Raw genomic sequence first — 19,194 nt, 5'->3', positions numbered from 1 at the left:
AATGCATTATTTTATTGCTATCTCATTGTTTATTATTACCTCATTATCTCTTAAACAGTGCTATTGTAATGTTAGAATTGCAAACCAGTCATAATTTGACGTACAAGTCGATTACGATTATGCTTTTTATGAGTTAGGTTTACCAGTTTGCCCTATAAAGTTAAGGTACGCGGCGCTAGGTGGTGCAAGTAACGGCTCCTCGCGGTCGTCAGTACAGAAATGTCTGCCCTCTTTTCTTTCTTTTCTTTCGGCCAATGCAGTCACACACGGAACTGGGGCTAGTATTCGTATCGAGCCCCCCCTCCCTTGGAGGTCTGGCTACGCCACTGAGTCACACTCTCCTACCACCGAACATAATTTATCTTCCTTATTTTCTTTCTTTCTATTATCCTTCAATAGCATCGACGAATTAACCGTCGAATCGAACGGTGTGTTCACAATTGATTACACCTCGTTAGTTCTCGAAACTAATATTTTTGCTTCTTCGTTTTTTATGTGCGTAACACGTTTATACGATCGCGTCAGAACGATAAACAGAAAAGAATGCGCCGGACTACGAAGGGAGTATACTAAAACAGATATGGATATCGTTTGGGGACGGGTTGGAACACTAAAAGCAACAACAAGCATGGATGGCAAGGAAAGAAGGGGGCTCCCTAAAAGGTGATCAATCGAGCTGATGCTGGCACACAATGTCTTCAACGCCTGAGAAAATTGAAAGATTTAAATAAGACAGTCACCGAAGACGTTCTACCGATCACGCAACACTGGAATAGCTCCCCGCTCGACCGACCAAGGGGCCTTGCAAAGAGGCTTTCTTTTACAACATTTGCAGAGGCTACACGAATTTCAGGCTTTCACAACCATGCAGTCCTAGTACCCTATGCGACTCTCTTGTTTCCATGTAAATCTCTCAATTTCATTCATGCCGTAGTTATTGAGGGATATCTATTTTTAAGTAGCTATGAAATATATAAGAAGTAAAAAAAAAGACCAACATAAGAACGGAATCCTTTCTCTACAGATGTGTGGCAGCAACTCTGCGAAAATGCGCTAAACTGTGATAGGGTTGACGACGCATCCAAGGAGGCGAGCTGAGCTAGAGCTTTGGAGCGACGCGCGCGCCACACTGTGGCGGGGGCGCGCATAAAGCCCACCCTGACACGAAAGGGATAGGACGCGACTACTACTACTACTATATATCTTCTGTCGCGGCGGCGATAGCTCTCTTCTGTTTCGCTGGCTCGTTAGCTATGACATTCTTTGTTTGTCGAATTCTTCGTATGTCGTGCCATGGAAAACGAACATCCTAATCTATGGTCTCCGAGAGGCAACTATCCTGTACTGTCAAACTTGGGCTGTAGGACCACAGACATGCAGATGATCGTACCATGCATTTGTCCAAAATTATTTGAAAGTGACTGTTCAATGCATATATTGCGCGCATATACGAGCAAAAATGCGTGCGGGCACGCAAACTCAATGTGGATCATCAAGAACGCCCAACTCAATCAAGCGAGGTATTCTGCTTTTTTCGTCTAAGGTTTTCACCTTTGGTTGCTAGGTATTCATTGAACTTCGTGAGACACTGAGGCGCTAGTCTTTTTTCTTTGTCGGTCGCATGATTATGCATCTTAATGTTGAAATGCCGTTCATAATGAATCTGTATTCTAATGTACTGTGTTCTAACGTAATAACATGTACAAATAAAATAGGAAAGCTGTCCAGATATGTCAGCATTGCGCCACGATTATATCCGTGTCTAAGAAAAATTCCGCAAGTGGAACCTTCACCAAGCATACCCCCCCCCCCTTTGAAAACTCGGCACCCCCCACCCCCCACCCCCCAGCAGTGAATTTCTGGGGAAATCACTTGGTGAGGGGAGTGCAAACTTTTAAACGCGTGTTGCAACCAAGTGAAATGTGGGTACCAACGAAGAGAACTGTCGTATGCAGTGTGTCGATAACAAGACGAGCGATTTTGCAAATAGCCCTTTTTATATATCCACGGCCTCTCCTGATGCATACGGCCAAGCACATCACGACGTGGACGAGGCTGACAGCCTGACAGGAGGCATGCTACTTTTCGTTTCATTACGTTGGCTGGTCTACATACTTCTGAATCATTGTGAACTCTGGCTTCCTGCAGCACGTGCAAAAAAAAAAAAAAGGCGATGTAATTCTGATTGACGAAGATTTCCGGGGACACGTGCAGACGTGGAATCAATGATCATTCTTCTCTCAATGAACGCCGTGTTAGTCATGCCACCCTTCTTGGTTGGGCACCTGAATTTAGTGAAGATAACATGGACCTGGCGTGCCATATATCACAAGTAACAATATGACTTATATAGACGTAAATAAACGGAATGCTCGAATTCTGGTCACACTTGTGCCCTACATGTGCGACATATTCCACATATGTTCCGTGCTGATGAAATTTGCTTTGCCTTGTGCCAAAGCACTATTTTTGTTCAGTATATTTTAGTGTAGGGAATAGGAATTGTTAGTATGACAGATGCCCAATATGCGGAACATGCATGATATGGATTTTACCATTTCGTGCACTGCCGGTATCGGTAATCGGTAGCTCATGTAGTAGCGTGTAGGCTTTTGCTGAGCACCCCAGGTGCCCGAAATTGTCCGCAGCCCCATACCTGGCTACACGTGCAGCCTGCAGCTAGCCATGCTGCAGACCCCCCTTACGTGTCAATTTCCGTGTTATTATTAGTGTGTCAACTCATGCTAGCCAAGAAAAAATCAACATAGAAGATTTCAGCAATACCTAAGCGCAAACACAACGCACTCGCCTCGTCACTCTACAGCATGACTATGCGCGCGCTTTCCGCGAGGGGCGCTGTAGCACAATAGCTAGTGGCGCCTCTAGCGAAGCGCAGGTCGCCTATATATAAAACCCTGAGCACTGGAAGTCTGTGTGGGAGTTACCCACAACGTTGCTAAAAAGACGTTTCCAAATTCTATAGGAATTGTATAGGAAAATCTAGACAAGGCAGGTACAACAGCTATAAGAATTCTACACAGCCTTTATCAAATCTTTTATCCATTTCCAATGAATTTTTGGTGACAGGTTTCTATCGAAACTAGAAAATAGATACAAGTCGTGTACAATATGAAAAAAATCTCCTTTCCGATACAGCTAACAGCTTTGATAACTCGTTCACCACGCATGGTTGGCGCCTAGCCGTTGCAGTAGCTCGATAGTCTTATTTTTACTTCAAAAATTAGGAATATCGCATTTATTCCACCGAGACAGCAGAGAGGTGCTTTCCCTCTGCAAACCGCGGGAAAGAGGAAGTAAATAAAATAAACACAGAGGGGAGGGAAACACTTACACACACACAAACCTGTGTGTATTGTCATCAAACAAGAAAACTACCTGTCATAAACATGTGACGTGTTTGCAGAGAAAGATACTTGTACAGCATCAACGAAAAGGTTTGTCCCCATGTTGAGCCGTCTTCGCTTGAGATGCAACATCATGGGTGAGGAGAGCACGCATAGATTGTTATTCCGGTAGCGAATAACACCCATTAAAAATAGTTCCTCCAACTGGTTAATATACTAGTGCATTAAGGACTGTGTTTCTTATTTAATTTGCTCGGGAACTAAACCAGCACAATTTCCACACCAAAGTTAATGGGGTGCAGCACGTTGCGCATGCATGGATCCCCGTATTATACGATTAGCTGTCGCGATTGTGCCTTACACTTTCTTTCAATGAGGTATAGACAGTTGAAATAGGTACAAAAATGGTACTTCAGCCCGGGTTTTTCTTTCAGACCTTTCTTTCTTTCTTTTTCTTTTTCATATACCGTGTCTACCTTTTCCTCTGGCAGTGCAGAAGCAGCAGCGTAACATGTGCACGTGCATGGCATTAATACTGGCTAGAGGCTGGATAGGTTCTGTATAGAAAAGATCTAACGAAAATGTATACAGTTTCTTTAGGAACTCTATCGATTGCTTCGTAATACATCTTCTATTGAAAATAGTCATCAAATATCGATTAAAAATGGATTGGGAACAGATAAAGGCTGTATACAGGCTGTATACTTTCCCCCTCTCACATTGGGGGGTAAAAGAAAGACGGGTCTCCGAAGAAAAACATAAAGAAAAAATTGTGTTCCTTTACGATTTTTTTGCGGACGATCTACGGAACGGATTTTTGTTCTGAAAACGGCTACGATATCAGGTCACCGAAAGGAACAGATGTTCTCATTGGGACAACTTCGTAGATATAAATAAAAAGTTAATTAACGATTTTTAGGTAATTAGTCATTTGACAGTCGAGCAACATTTGGCCAGGAACGTCCGCCAGCCCAGAGATGATAGAAGTGAAAACAGCATGTCTAGCTCTAGTCCTTATAGTTTTTTAATGAAAAATCTGTATCGCCTAAAAAAAGACACCCTGTAGAATTCCTATACCATTCCAATCTGCCCTGTCTAGATTTTTGTACACAATTTGTATAGGATATAGTAGAAAAATTATAAGGGCAACATTACACAGTATAAACAGTAAATGTTCGCGTTGCCTGAAGTCATAGGTTACAATATTGCTGTTAGCATTTATATCCATGTTCATACATGCACGCATCATATGTATTAGTTGTTTTTCAAATGTACAGCGAAAAACAAGTACCACACGTCCCTAAATAGGAACTTCCGTGCCAAGTATAAGCTCTATACAGACTGTGTAGCAAGTCTCAGATACATTCTAGTTCCTGAATCCTGTAGAGAAGCTGTATAGAGTTTACCAGTTAAAAACCCTATACAGCTTCTATCTATTTCCTGTGCACAAGGTTGACACTAGATACGACATATAGATTATGTAGAGGCCCTGTATAGAGACTAGAAAATCATTTTCATAAGGGAATAGACAACAAAAACTTTGCCTTACGCCATAAGAAGACAACACAAGTTACTTACTGAGTCCACCTTGGAACACTGTAACGAAATATTTGCTCTGCTGCTGCAGAGCACAGTCACAGGAAGCGCGCATTTAATTTTATAGTCTACCTGTTACTCCGTCAAACCCGTCACATCACAGTGGTACAGTGATGCTTTGATCGCTGTCAAGCTTAAGCACTCCACTCCGTCATAGTGCCACAGTGTGGGCTTTGACCGTCTGTAAATCTACAGTATACGCCCTCTGAATAATACTCCTTTTGTTTTAGCGAAGAATACATTGTTCAAATAATGCATTACATGTTAGGAACATCAGTAACAGATGAGATCATAAAACAACCCTTCGTTGTACTCGGATGTAGATATATCTCTTGTCTTAAAATGTTTGTTCGAGACAACACTTTTTGTCACAGTTTGTCCTTTCTGCGTTGTTCCCAGCCTCAGAACATCAGTTCTCTCTTGTAACACAATGTGTTATTCTTCATAACGGGCAATTTTCTGATTCCAACCCACCAGGACCCCATTTCGTCTCAGTTAATAGGAATGTCCTCTCTACTACAGCTGTCGCATGTGTCTTCTTATGTTATTTATAGCTCGTCTACACTCGGGAGCAGATGCGGTGTCGAGGTCCTGTTTAGACAAGATAAGGTGAATTAATTAGAACGGCATTTTCTGTCGCGAGTTTTATCATGAAAAAAAAAACATACATTTTATTTACAATATATACATGGGTTGAACGTCATCACTGGAAGCATATCAAATCACCATAACGAATCATAAGTCAAGTAATGAAGTGTCTGCCTAAAAGGGGTATCGTAGGCCTGTTGCGCTGGGCCAGGTGGCGCAGCAAACCTTGTGTGTCAGCGCCGCTAGTGGCGACCTTTCCAACACACGGCCGCTCCCTAGCAGACGACACTCAGCCTACGCTGGCTAACTTGGTGTGGCTTTATGGTTTATCATCTGTTTTCCGGATAGAAAAAAAGTCAAAAGGATCGACAAATTCTTTCTAAAAAAGTCGCTGAAACATGCGTACAATGCGCGGCACGATGTACATATGCAGAACGCGTGTATGTCGCGAATGACGCTGTTTGTTACCAGCTCCGGTGGCGCAGCGGTAACGCGTGCGCTTGGAGACTGGGAGGTCCGCGGTTCGAATCCGCGGGCCGGCTGTGCCGTCTGGGGTTTTTCCTGGGTTTCCTTCAGATGTGTAATAGGCGTATGCCGGCACAGTTCCCCTGAAGTCGGCCCATGGACGCAGCTATCCTCCCCCCGAGCGGATTCCGCTCGGTCTTCCACTTCACCCTTTCCTCTCCTCCTCTCCACCACCTTTCCCTTCCCGAGAAACATGCCGCCTAATCAGGCAGGCAGACCTCTCGGGTTCCTCCCAACGACACTCCTCCTCCTCCTCCTCCTACGCTGTTTGTTAGGGTGTTTAGTGTGCTTCTCTGGTGCACTGGGAGTGCACCAGTAAAAGTATAAATTTCATTCTGAGAAAGATCAGGCTTAACAAGAACGTGGCAAAGATTAATTCGCAGGGGGCTCATCGAATTCAATGGGGACTTAACAAAACGCTCGTCGTCATAATTGAAGATAGTTGAACAATATCAACGGGACATCGAAAAGAAACACAAACTGTTTTGTGGTTCAACACCCAAATAGTTGCAAGTAGTCTTTCCTGGGACCTCTGAGCGAACTTCTCGACTATTTAGATTTGGAATCAGCTATCATATGTCCGTCTCGTTCAAAGAGACGTCTAACTTTTTCTTAATGCGTACGGAAACAAAGGTTGTGCACAATTGTATATGTATATGTTTGTAAGAGCTCCAAAGAGCGCCGGCTATATTTTTTCCTTGTATATGTATATATGGAGTTTCTGGTGACGACGACCCAGTGAAAGAATTGATAAAAACAAGTCAGCTGGTGAGTGTAATTAATGACAGTAAGACCCGGAGACTAGGGACGACGAAAACAGACACATACAGATGTCTCCAAACTCTGTCTGTGTGTGTCTGTTTTCGTCGTCCCTAGACTCGAGATCTTACTGTCACACAGCGACAATTATCCGAAGCATCGGCTGCACAGTCGACTTTTAATATAAAAAGCAGAAAACTGCAAAGCAAATACAAGAAAACGAAAAGTATATCTGGTCAAAGTTTTTGTGTTCTATTTCATTAGAACGGATGCCGATATTTGTGTACTGCAATAATTATACCTGGATATTACATAGCCGCAATGTAAGTCTATATGACTGAAACCGGTAAACGGCGGCAGCAGTCAGGAATAATTATTTCAGGGCTTCATATTTTAAGAATTAGCTAGTTCTGGAGTACAAAAGATAATACAGCTGTCTGCAATCTGCATGTCGCCGGCAGCCGGAATAGCGCTGCCAGTCGGGGACATTTCTTTCGGCGACATCTTTTCCGGGGACTTTTCTTGGGCGTTTTTGCCGTAGCCATTTTCTTGCTGCTATGCGTACGACACAACAGCAGTTTGCGATTTTAATAGAGTTCGATTCCATTCGAGTAGAGTTCGATTTCGGAAAAAATAAAAAAAAGAACGGCGCGCTCTTTGACGCGTCCTACCCGTTGCTATCAGTTATGCATACGGGGCGAGACCGGCCGCATGTCGTAGCATTTCGACGGTAGGGGTCAGAGTGGCGCTCCAGTCGCCCTCCTCAAACTTTAGCGCAACAGCCCTATTGCCAGGGGCCAGGCATGTGTCTCGGCCTCCTGCTCGCAAGACATTTTAAACATTCCAAAGCTGATAGTCGAAGGACATGGCCTTCGCCACACTTCTGTCTAGCTCCAGTCGCAGAGGAACATTTTGCGTTTATCTGGCTCTTTTGTCGAATTGAGTATGTGTATGAGAAACATGTAGAAATGAAATTTTCGGGAAATCTGACCTTTTGCAAAATTTGTGAAAGCATTGCCCTTCCGTGAAAAACTTTGGTGAGGGCGGAAGATGTGCCCCTCCTTCACCCCATGCTTCAGCAACCTTGCAACATTCAATCTGTCGCCTAAAAACACATCTAAAAAATATTGCGAAAGCATTTTTGCTTTTCTCATGCGAGACAACGAGATGAGAATCAAACTGTCTTTCGTTAAAAATTTGTATCGGGGGTCCCCCCCACGCTTGAAAAACCATTGCCTCGTCTAGCTATCCTTGCAACACTGCACGAGTCCTGTTGTGGGTTTATCATGCTGTTAAATACCCAGTCTATACATTGTATTGTGTAATCGTTTTATTGAAAGCGAAAGCCACCGAAGCGAAAAGATCTCATGAAATTAGGGCTTCCGTATGCGTCTCCATATCCTCCTCGTCCAACACCATGGGCTCCTTGTCCACTGTTTACTACTTCTCCGCCACCACTACTATCGCCTCTATCTCCTCCGTCGCTGGTTCCACGTCTTCTATTATAGCTGGTACTAGGCCTTCTGTTTGGCTGTTGCGCTCTTCCGACGCTGCCACCACTTTCCCCACTATTTGCGGCAGCTGGTTTGCCACCAAAATGCCCAATGAGTACCTATAGAGAACCAAATGTATTTTTATTGTGTCTATAGAAACTCAATAGAAAATCAGCTCCTAATGAGTCTGGCTAGTCTGACTCCATATTTGTCGATTACGCTATTTCTTTGCGATCCCACGTATAGATATACGCATGTGAAAACTAACTTTCCTACCGAGGAAAATTCCCACAAACACCGAGAGACAGATAAAAACTGACAACTTAGGATTTTTATGAGGGTATGTTTCTTTCTTTCTTTGTCGTCATAATTTTGAGCAATAAGCATTTGGATTCATGTAGCCAAATGTACCATCCACAACACTTGCTGGTTAGTTGTTTATATACTGTCAGAATGGGTTGAACATCCTGCCTGCGATTAACAAGCATTGCCAGTCAAAAGTTGAAATTCAATGACAATGTGCACTGCTTACGGAAAGGAAAGGGGGAAAGGAACGCTCTCTTGTTGTGGATGACAATGCACTGCAATGGACTGCGATAATAAAATCAAAAATAATTTTCAAACAGTTAATTATACACTAAAATCACTTAAAGAAACTGTATCGGAACTGAAAATATAAATATTTTAACAATTATTTTTGGAGATATACGAAACCCGTCCCGATCGGACGGCTGCATATGCATGGCTGAATCCTGTCCGGCGCCATCTTTGCTTTGGTAAGATCGCTGGATCCACAGGGGTGGCATGCACTGATCTCTATAGTATATACCGTTTACAGCAGAGTTATCTGGGCGCCGCCATTTTGGCGCACGACCTTGCGCGCCATTGCTTGCCTTCTCTCTCGGCTGCCTGTTGGCAACGGCGCACGCAGTACGGCTGGTACGGGGGTCCAACCCAGAGACGCTTTCCCCGATTTAAACGAATCCTTCGCTGAACCACAGAGGGTTTGCAAAGGGAACGAACGTGATTAACAGTGGCCATATCGATGTAGTACTGTGCCAGTGCAACGATTGTGTATGCTTTTTAAAAGCTGACATCAAAGCGACAAAAACAGTGAGCAGAACGTATAATACAGATATTCTCTTCGGCGGCAACGTGCACATGTAAAGTGGGTTTGAGCAGCAGGTGCAGTCATATTCATGCACTGCCGATCAAGGTTGTACAAGGTTGTACAAGGTTGTGACAAACAAGGAGCTCATGAGTGCTTCGTACATTGACAAGACATGTACATGGAACCGTTCCACTGCAGCGAACGTGACCCCTGCTATTAGGAGTTAGCTCTAGGGGCTACTAAGTTCATTCTCACAAGCAACAGTCAACGCCTACAGCAGAGTTTGGGGCTCACACAGAAATGCTGCGCTACTTTGAGGGCTGCATTACTCACCCTCGCTGACTTTCCCGGTTTGAAATCCTTCCTCTGAATATTTGCTGCCCACCGTTGTCGGATCAGCTTGTTTTTCTCTCCTTGTGGGAACCCGTGTATTACAAAAGGCCTCGAACACGGGCAGTCTTTGTGTAGCGACGGCTCGTGAATTTGACAAACTGCTTCGTCCCACACAATCAGATCTCCGTCACAGTTGCTACACTCAATCACGGAACAAGTCTTCCCTCTGCTTTTGCGCGTTTTGCACAGAACTGTAGCACAGCGGCTAAGAAGCTCGGAAGCACTTACATAGGCAAAGGCACTCGCAGAAGGCAAGCAATGGCGGGGCTATTGTGGGGCCATCTATTAGAGCATCAAGCAACTGGCTACTGTAAACGGTCTATAGGCTGGATCGCGAATAGGTTGCTCCACAGCGTGGTCACCGCGGCCGCCATATTGGTGGGCCCAACTCATTCTGTCATCTGCATTTAGTTCAAGCGGGGCTGCCCGCATTTTTTAAAATTTACTTTAAACTAAAGGGCATGTCATGCCAGTTTATTGCAGCTTTGGGTACACTTCACACGGACAGAGAAAGATGGATAATTTTTCACAGGTAAGCTCTTTATTTTGAGGACAAATCTGTTTATTCGTATCGCATGCATCTGACAACTCGGACTTGTTTGCATTCCTACTTCGCTGGTGCCATTACGTACTAAGAAAGTATGTGTGGCTGCTCCTACAAATCTCAAGACCATGCGTTTTCTATAAGCAATGCGCTTGTGCTTGCAGGTTCCCCTCACAGTCGCTCAGCTGTGCAGAAGAAGCGGATGCAGAACCTGCGCCAATATACCAATTTGTTCCACTGTTCTTTTAATTTGTGAGGTAAGGTGGAAGTAAATAAACTGCTGTGCGTGATAAGGCATGCATATGCATGCTCTTCGTGCACAGCGCGCTTCGAATTTCTGTAATGAAATACACTACCAGCTGAACAATTGCAAAGCACTCGTGACAATAACGTTATATTAAGAAGAGGAATGGGGAGTTTCATCGCAGGGGTCTATACTCCACCCCATTGCTGGAAATAAGCATGAGATATCCGTTAGTTGCAGCTAAACAATGGAAGCCATAGAATTGCTGATTACAGTCTGCATATGAACAGTCTGTAGAGGCTTAAGGAATCCGGAAGACAAAAGGAACGACACGACATAATAACGATTTATTCATTTATTTCTGGTCCCAGAAGGAACCCTGGAAGGAGCAGGGAAGGTACACATAATACACTCATAGTGGCGACAATTCGAAAGAAACCTGCAAAAGAGACGCAGCACAGGGGTCCCAAGTTACCTTCGAGAACGTGAGGATCGGCAGCACGTGTGTTCTATATACCGGCAGTCTGACCTAAGCAGTAGCATAATGAAGTGTTCTTCTGAGATAGAAGAGGCTTTCTCTTGACTATAATGCCTATTAAGCGCACCGCGCACGTGAAAATTCCATCTGAAACCGGACGGGACGGCGACCCCAAGATATTGTACTAAGCTCCCTTGCAAGTACTATGATGGTGGCAAAGCCTTTGTTCTACATCACACATGCAGTTTTGTCTGTGTTCAACTTGATTTGCAATTTCTAACACCACTCGTTGATATGTTCTAAACTCCTTTGCAAAGGACACAGGTCCATAAGCAAAGCACACAGAAAAATAAGAGAGAGAGAGAGAGAGAGAGAGAGAAAGAAAGAAAGAAAAAGAGAGAGAGAGAGAGAGAAAGAAAGAAAAAAAGAGAGAGAGAAAGAGAGAACAATCGGCATAGTGAGGACGCACGTTCAGATATGCCTATGTTTTTCGGAATATATCGCGCGATATATTAGGCACTCATCAGCGAATAAACGTACTTTACAATTAATGTTACTTACGTGTATATAGACAAGAAACAGCAAAAGTATCAAGACTGACTCCTGTGGCATAACCCAGATGTGTGGTGTTCGATCACACAGGGAGTCAGTCCCGGAGCCAAGCCATGATCTTGGTATTAGGTGCCAGCTTTCTATAGGGTACGTATACGGTCAAATGCCTTGGAGACATGCAAACACAAACTGTCAATTCGTAGGTTATTATCTAAAGGAAATGCCAAGTCGTGGATGAAATCCGTCATGGCCACGACAGCGGAGTAGTCACCACGAAAGAGAGAGAGAGAAATACATGATGACGATGATATGGGCATGACTGCAAGAGATGCTGCAAGGAATGCTGTTACTTGAATCGTGATGTCACTTGTTTAGAAAACATGTACTCTAGCAATTCACAACAGAGAAAATTCGAAACCAAAGTCGGGACCCCTGCCTTATGTATCGGTTTTATACGAGCGCATTTCAATTCGTTCGGGACAGTCCCTTCGTCCAGCAATATCTGGAAAATAATCTTGAGGAATTCGGCGTGCCTTCTAAGAAAATCATTCGGAATATTGTCTTGCCCAGAAGACCACAATATCGCGTCCAATATCGGAAGGAGCAATGTTGATATTCAAGTGGGTAGAACATGCGAACATACATTAATGAATTAAATTGGAGGTTTCGGGGCTGTACCGAGATCAGCAGGATGTGAGGCAATCCTTGTTCATAGGACCACGTCACGTGAATTATTTATGGCGCGATTTTTCTTTTACAATGCCGAATGCAAGGCAGAACTGTGGAAGTGCAGGTACTACACTACCATTTGTTTTTGAGAGCAAAATGCTTCGACAAAAATTTGTGCAACATTGGTGTAACAGCAGAGTTGTACGTAACGCGTTACTAGTAATTGCGTTACTAATAATCAATTACTTTTTTCGGTAATTTTTTAACGTAATCAATTAAGTTTGTGAGCAAGCAATTTTCCAAGTAATCTGATACAATTTTTCGGTAATCAATTATTGAGTAATCGATTACGTTTTTAATCTTCTGTCAACAATGACAACCCCTTTTCAGCAAGCCAATCCGTTCTTCTGTTCCACCAAGAGTTCGATCGAAGCAATGATGCAAGAGATCAATGTGACTGCCGTTTGTATTGACAAGCGCATGGTGACTGTATTGATAAATTGTGCGGGCTGACCATAACAATAGTAAAACGAAGCGGATGTTTCGATGTTGTTTTAAAGGTGTATATAAATCTGTAATAAACGCGTGTATGTGTGTTGTATGTTGCTTTCAAATGTATTTATGAATTTCACTTATCATGTATGTTGGTTCTCATACTAGAATGTGCAACAAGAGCTGCATGGTTGCATTCACTGCAGGCTTGTTGGCTTAGGTATGGCCCACAATTTAAAAGTAACGGGAAAAGTAACGCGTTACATTTTTAATCGGTAACGTATTGCATTTTTGATGGAGTAATTTGTAACGGTAAAGAATTACTTTTCGCGCAGTAGTAACAGTAATTGTAATCAATTACTTTTTTCGAGTAACGTGTAAACTCTGTGTAACAGCTGGCTGCGGTCCAGATGCGTAGCAATGCCATGAGGAGTCAAACTGCAATCAGCTCGATCAAGCAGTCATTTCAAATTTTGGCAAATTTCATCACCACACAAGAGTGCGCTTCCATCTTGTGTACGTGTTCGACTGAGCTATATACGTATATGTCTCTCACTAAATAGCAAGTCTGCTTGGACGTAGAATCCACCTGCAAACACTGCATCAATGCTCTCATCGTAGCTTTTAGATAAACCTCTGTACCGAAGGAAAATAATCCTGTTTTTTTTTTTTTTTCATGTTTTGCATCATTCATGTTTGTGTCTCCATTTTAAAGTGCGTGCGGTATGCAGCTCACTTTTTGTATTTTTGTTTCCTATAGCACTAAGGGTGGATGTTTATCATGTTTCGAATGGCATGTCTAGACTTGAGCTAATATTTGTGAATATAGGTTGCACTCGTTGTCATTTTTATGTATTTGTCTTCAGGAGAGACACGTGGAAGATACCCTTTTGCATCACATACTCAACTGAAGAGGAGCCCCTCCTCGTTGCTCTCAATGGAGCCAAAAGTAATATAAATAAAAAGCTTGTTCCTCATATGCATGTTTGATGTGCTTGCATGCAACATTTATGGCGCTAAAACCACACAACACACCTCTAAAGGAACTCTAACGAAAAGCGATAGAAACTCTCTCATTAGTAGCTCATTAGAGTTCCTATAGAAGAACGGTGACCAATCTTCCGTAAGAAATCAGTCGGGACATGTCAGGATCTCATAAGAATTTCTATAGACTCTCCATGGAGTATTTAATGTGTCTATAGAGTCAATATAAATAGAGTTTCTTTAGAAACACATTTTAGTAACGGAGAGGTAGTCCACTCATGTCGCACAGTCCATTGTCGCACTTGGCTCCTGCCACACATTGGCTGCACGGCTTGCCTTCCTTGTACACAGGACGCCTGAGAAAGTTACCCCTGGAAAATTGAAAATATGTTATCTAAATAAACATGTTTACGAATATAACGATCTTGTCGACGTATTCCCGCACGAACTCCAACGGCATCTTTCTTTGTTGTTTTCATTACCCTATATTTGCGATCATACTTATACCTTTTTGCATCGTACGATATCCACGTGTTTCTAGAGTGCATTGGTATTAATTTTGATGTCGATACTGCTTTGGGATCATGGGGATATTGGGATAAAGCAGAATCATGCCCTTCCTGTAGCACCGTTTGTCGGAGTACCGTAAAGGAATATGGCTTGGAATGTAAGAAAGTATATACGATTTGCCGGTATAGCGATGGCGATTCTGAAGGTGTTTCTGCGTCTTACTTTGCTGGACTCACAGATAGGAAGAAAGTTAAGGGCAAGGCTTGTCGCTCGCCAGCGGCGAGAGTTGCTATGCATTCGCGAACTTACGGGTAACATCCATTATGTAAACGACTTCTTCCCCTGTTGATCCGTATAGGTTTCGCTGAGTATCACCTCGCTAGAGACTTTGTCTTTTTCCTTTTTTTTTCTTTTTTTTTTTTTCACGCTGTTGAGTTGTACAAATCGGTAATGTCTAGTTCGAAGGAAATATCCTCACATTTTTGCGTAGTTGCAGGTGTACAGCTTCTTGTAAGCATATCTTGCAGTGGTGTTATAGCTATTATAGCCACAGCCCACAAAACGGGTCTGGGCCCAACCCACCTGTGATATAGAAAACACTTAGGTGGTTAATGAAATTGTTCGTTGTAATCGGCTACCCAGAACTATGACAGTACCTGCGTAAAGTGCCCGATGGGACGTCCTGTCGTCTGAACAAAATTTGAGACAATGCTAACTGGGGCGTCTTTGTACTCAACAAACCACTTGTTGATCATAGTGGGCCAATCAGCCGTGTCGTTGGCTCTAGTAGTCGAAATTGTGGCTACATTCTGCCCAGTCCACTTGATCAGTGCTGCAATGTTGCAGTGACATTATGAGGGTCGATACACTACCCCGCTCCCCCCCCCCCCCCACAAGGAAAGGAAACAAACGGAAGCGCCATACTTGTGATTCTTTCCTTGTAGGTGTCATGCGCGAACTTGCACTGTTCAGTGTGTGCCTGAGCTACTGCAGCCAATTCATCGTTCCATTGCTGCGAAAAGAGAAAATGCATAACAATTGAGATGACAGATGGCCACCTCTATTCAAATACTACAAAGATTATGCGCGACTTTAAACTGGCTCTTCGTTGCAAATACTCGCTCGCTTCTGCTCATTGTGTCGCGTGTTAACTGTCGTGACGTGAGAATGATAATCTTGTTCATGTTGCGTATTATCAAGGTTGCCGTACGTCAAGGCAACTAAAAAAGTATACGCAAAGTAAAGGATTGCTCTCGATTCGCGTGTATATAGAGTGCTCTGGCCTGAACTCGTAGTGCTATTTAGAACGTTGTGCATCATTTTAACGGCATACTTTGTGAGGTTTCTCACGAAAAAACGCATCCAGACACCCTACCCCTTAGTATATCTGCTATGTCGTCCGAAAAGACATTCCGCTGACGATAGACATGTCTCTCTTCTTCTTTATAGACAAATACACGTCTCTTGGTGCACGGAGCTCATCGTTGGTAAGTCTCGAGCGTCTTAAGTGCTTTCTTTCTTTCTTCTTTTCTTTTTTTAAAGTTAAACTACGTGGAGCAACTGTGGCTATGAGCGCCGGTAAAACGTGGACAGAGGACCGTAGGAAGGAGTGAGAGACATGAACGTTAGTATGTGATTCGGGGCCAACTTCGTGGGCAACGTCTGCTTTATGAAAGGTCTGCCGGGAAACAGGAAAAACCTGAAACAGCACAGACAATATTAGGATTCGAACCCAGCAGGTGCGGATCTAGGAGAGGGGGGGGGTGGCCCAGGGGTCCAGACCCCCCTCAATTTCAAGCTTGAACATAAGGTTCAATGGACCAATCCCAATATGCACCTGGCACTTCTCCATAGCGGACCCCCCCCCCCCCACACACACACACACACACCTCGGGAAAATCCCAGATCCGCCCCTGTCTCCAGTATTCAGTATTAGTATCCGAGTCTTCAGTATGATCTTGGAAGTAGTACTACCAACGAGCGGATGTTGTTGTTGTTGTTTTTTTTTTTTAGACCGATAATGTTGTATCCATTCGACTATGCCGCTGGTATGTGTGCGAATACGGGTCACCAATAATTGCATTCAACCTAAGAGCGGTAACTGGGCCTACCTTATACTTATACATGGAAATCGTATCTACAAAACGTAAATATGACGTGAATAAACGTTGTGTACCACGGTTTATTCGATACGTTTTTTTTTTTTTTTCCTTCAAGGGCAAAAACATCCACGCGGATGTACGGTAACGCCAGAGTCCTTACAACGTTAACTGATTGATACTTTAAAAAAAATGCATGTCATCAACAGTCGACATGTTATAAATAATACCCACCAGCTTTATCATATCCGCTGCCTGGGGGAATTCTCCAATCTGTCCTAGAGCGAGCTTGCTTCGCAGTTCGTTGTGAACGCGTAGAATGGTCTCCTTCTCCTGCTCAGACACTCCAAGCTTTCGCTTCTGACAGTCAACGCTGTCATTCGGAGGCTTACAAGCGGTGTGTGTTACACCACTTATCTGCTGGTACTCAGGCAGGCATCGGTCATCCGAAGCTCGGGCCAGTATAGAGAGCGCTACGACTATCAAAATCTTCGTGCTGCGAAGTTCGGAGAGATACTGTCAGAATTTTTATCCACACAGCTACTCATGGAACAACTAACGCAAACCAGACGAAAGTACAAGTTATGCAAAAATTTCTTTTGAGTAAGAGTATTCTGAACTTACAATGATCCCATTTTTCTTCGAATAGCCGAATACCTAACGAGAAATGTACACATGGTGCTTATTATTGCTGATCATGTATAAGACAGACAGAATGTGAAGAAGAAAGAATGAATGCGTTGTCTTTCAACTACCACGTAGCACACAAGGAAAATCTTCAGATCTTGATAGAACTGTCTGTTCGAGACTCTAGTTAACGAAAAGGCCCGCGAATGGCATTCAGCGAGCTTCGAAGTCACACCGCCCTAAAGCCGTCGAACGATGCTGAGTTTGCACCACTGTGTAAGGTTAGCATCCCCAGCCATTAACCTGTTTCTTTTTCGTTCTTTTTTTCAACGTTAGTTTTTTTTTTTTTCTTTTTTTCGCTGTTCGACGATCTTTCCATTTGTTTCAAACTGTTCTTCTCCTTGGTTCTGGCGGAGTTGTAAATCAGGCGTTAGTCAGTGACCACGCTCGTCGTTAACGGAATAATCCGTATCTTGCGACCACCGCGAGAACAACAGGGTCATCCCCGTGGGTTCCGTTAAATACCACTGAGTACGGTCGTCGACGTTCGCACTGACAAGACGGCGCAACATGATAGCACTTTCTCGTTATTATTATTATCATTATTAATGCATTATTTTATTACTATCTTATTGTTTATTATTACCTCACTGTCTCTTAAAAACAGCTATTGTAATGTTAGAATTGCAAACCAGTCATAATTTGACTTACAAGTCGATTACGATTATGCTTTTTATGAGTTAGGCTTACCAGTTTACCCTATAAAGTTAAGGTACGCGACGCTAGGTGGTGCAAGTAACGCCACCTCGCGGTTGTCAGTACAAAAATGTCTGCCCAGAGTGATGAGAATGGGGATACGTGGATCGCTCGCCCCAATCGTCACTGATATACTCCATCAAGTTGAGCGTCTGAGCGATCACGGTCATCATATATCCCTGCAGTGGGTCCCGGGTCACTGTGGTCTAGATACACTTGGTAAAGCCTATGCGTTAAAAATGGTGTACGATAGATTAGAAAACGAAGGAATGGGAAAAGACCTCGCGGCTCGTGCTGGTAGATCTGCGGATGGGTCTGATTTGGGATTTTCGCTTGTTTTCGCTACCAGTTTAGATATACCTTGGTTTGGCCCCGTGTGGAGCCGTCTTCGCTTGAGATGCAACCTCACGGGTGAGGAGAGCACGCATAGATTGTTATTCCGGTAGCGAATAACAGCCATTAAAAATATTTCCTCCAACTGGTTAATATACAAGTGCATTAAGGACTGTGTTTATTATTTAATTTGCTCGGGAACTAAACCAGCACAATCTCCACACCAAGTTAATGTGGTGCAGCACGTTGCGCGTGCATGGATCCCCGTATTATACAATTAGCTATCGCGATTAGTGCCTTACACTTTCTTTACATGGGGTATAGACAGTTGAAATAGGTGCAAAAATGGTACTTCAGCCCTGGTTTACCTTTTTATTTTTTGTATTTATTATTATTTTTTTTCGTATACCTTGTATACCTGTTCCTCTGGCAGTGTAGAAGCAGCAGCGTATCATGCGCACGTGCATGGCATTAATACTGGCTAGAGGCTGGGTAGGTTTTGTATATAAAAGAGCTAACGAAAATGTATACAATTTCTTTAGGAACTCTACCTATTGCTCCGTATACATCTTCTATTGAACATAGTCATCAAGTATTGATTAAAAATGGATTAACAGATAAAGGGTGTATGAAATTCCTATACCATTCCAATCGGCCCAGTCTAGAGTTTTGTGCACCATTTGTATAGGATATAGTAAAATTTATAAGGGCGACATTAAGCATTATAAACAGCAAATGTTCGCGTTGCCTGAAGTCATAGGGTACAATATTGCTGTTAGCATTTATATCCATGCTCATACATGCACGCATCATATGTATTAGTTGTTTTTCAAATGTACAGCGAAAAACAAGTACCACATGTCCATACGTGCCAAACATAAGCTCTATACAGACTGTGCAGAAAGTCTATACATTCTAGTTCCTGAATCCTGTATAGAAACTGTATAGAGTTTACCAGTTAAAAACCCTACACTGCTTCTATCTATTTCCTATGCACAAGATTAACACTAGATACGATATATAGATTATGTATAGGTCCTGTATGGAAACTAGAAAATCATTTTCATAAGGGAATA

At 43.1% G+C, this 19,194-nt stretch overlaps 1 protein-coding gene across 1 annotated transcript; it reads right to left on the bottom strand.

Moving 5' to 3' along the window:
- Positions 1 to 14,046: 14,046 nt before the first annotated feature.
- Positions 14,047 to 18,213, bottom strand: LOC135367372 (scoloptoxin SSD976-like). Its single transcript, XM_064600907.1, has 6 exons — positions 18,146 to 18,213; positions 16,637 to 16,898; positions 15,228 to 15,315; positions 14,960 to 15,135; positions 14,782 to 14,885; positions 14,047 to 14,164 (listed from the first exon to the last, which is right to left on the bottom strand). Exons 1-6 carry the CDS (start codon positions 18,211 to 18,213, stop codon positions 14,047 to 14,049), a joined length of 816 nt encoding a protein of 271 aa, XP_064456977.1.
- Positions 18,214 to 19,194: the final 981 nt, after the last annotated feature.

Source organism: Ornithodoros turicata, chromosome 1 (genome assembly GCF_037126465.1).
Source record: "Ornithodoros turicata isolate Travis chromosome 1, ASM3712646v1, whole genome shotgun sequence".
NCBI lineage: Eukaryota > Metazoa > Arthropoda > Arachnida > Ixodida > Argasidae > Ornithodoros > Ornithodoros turicata.
This window is presented reverse-complemented; position numbering and strand designations above follow the sequence as displayed.

What these genes read in the sequence shown, in the direction of transcription:
- LOC135367372 (XM_064600907.1), bottom strand. Translation starts at nt 18,213, where the DNA reads ATGCGTGCTCTCCTCACCCGTGAGGTTGCATCTCAAGCGAAGACGGCT. An exon ending in CCACACGGGGCCAAACCAAG is followed by an intron (nt 16,899 to 18,145) that starts GTATATCTAAAC and finishes CGAACTTCGCAG; the next exon opens with CACGAAGATTTTGATAGTCG. An exon ending in CCATCGGGCACTTTACGCAG is followed by an intron (nt 14,886 to 14,959) that starts GTACTGTCATAG and finishes TCTATATCACAG; the next exon opens with GTGGGTTGGGCCCAGACCCG.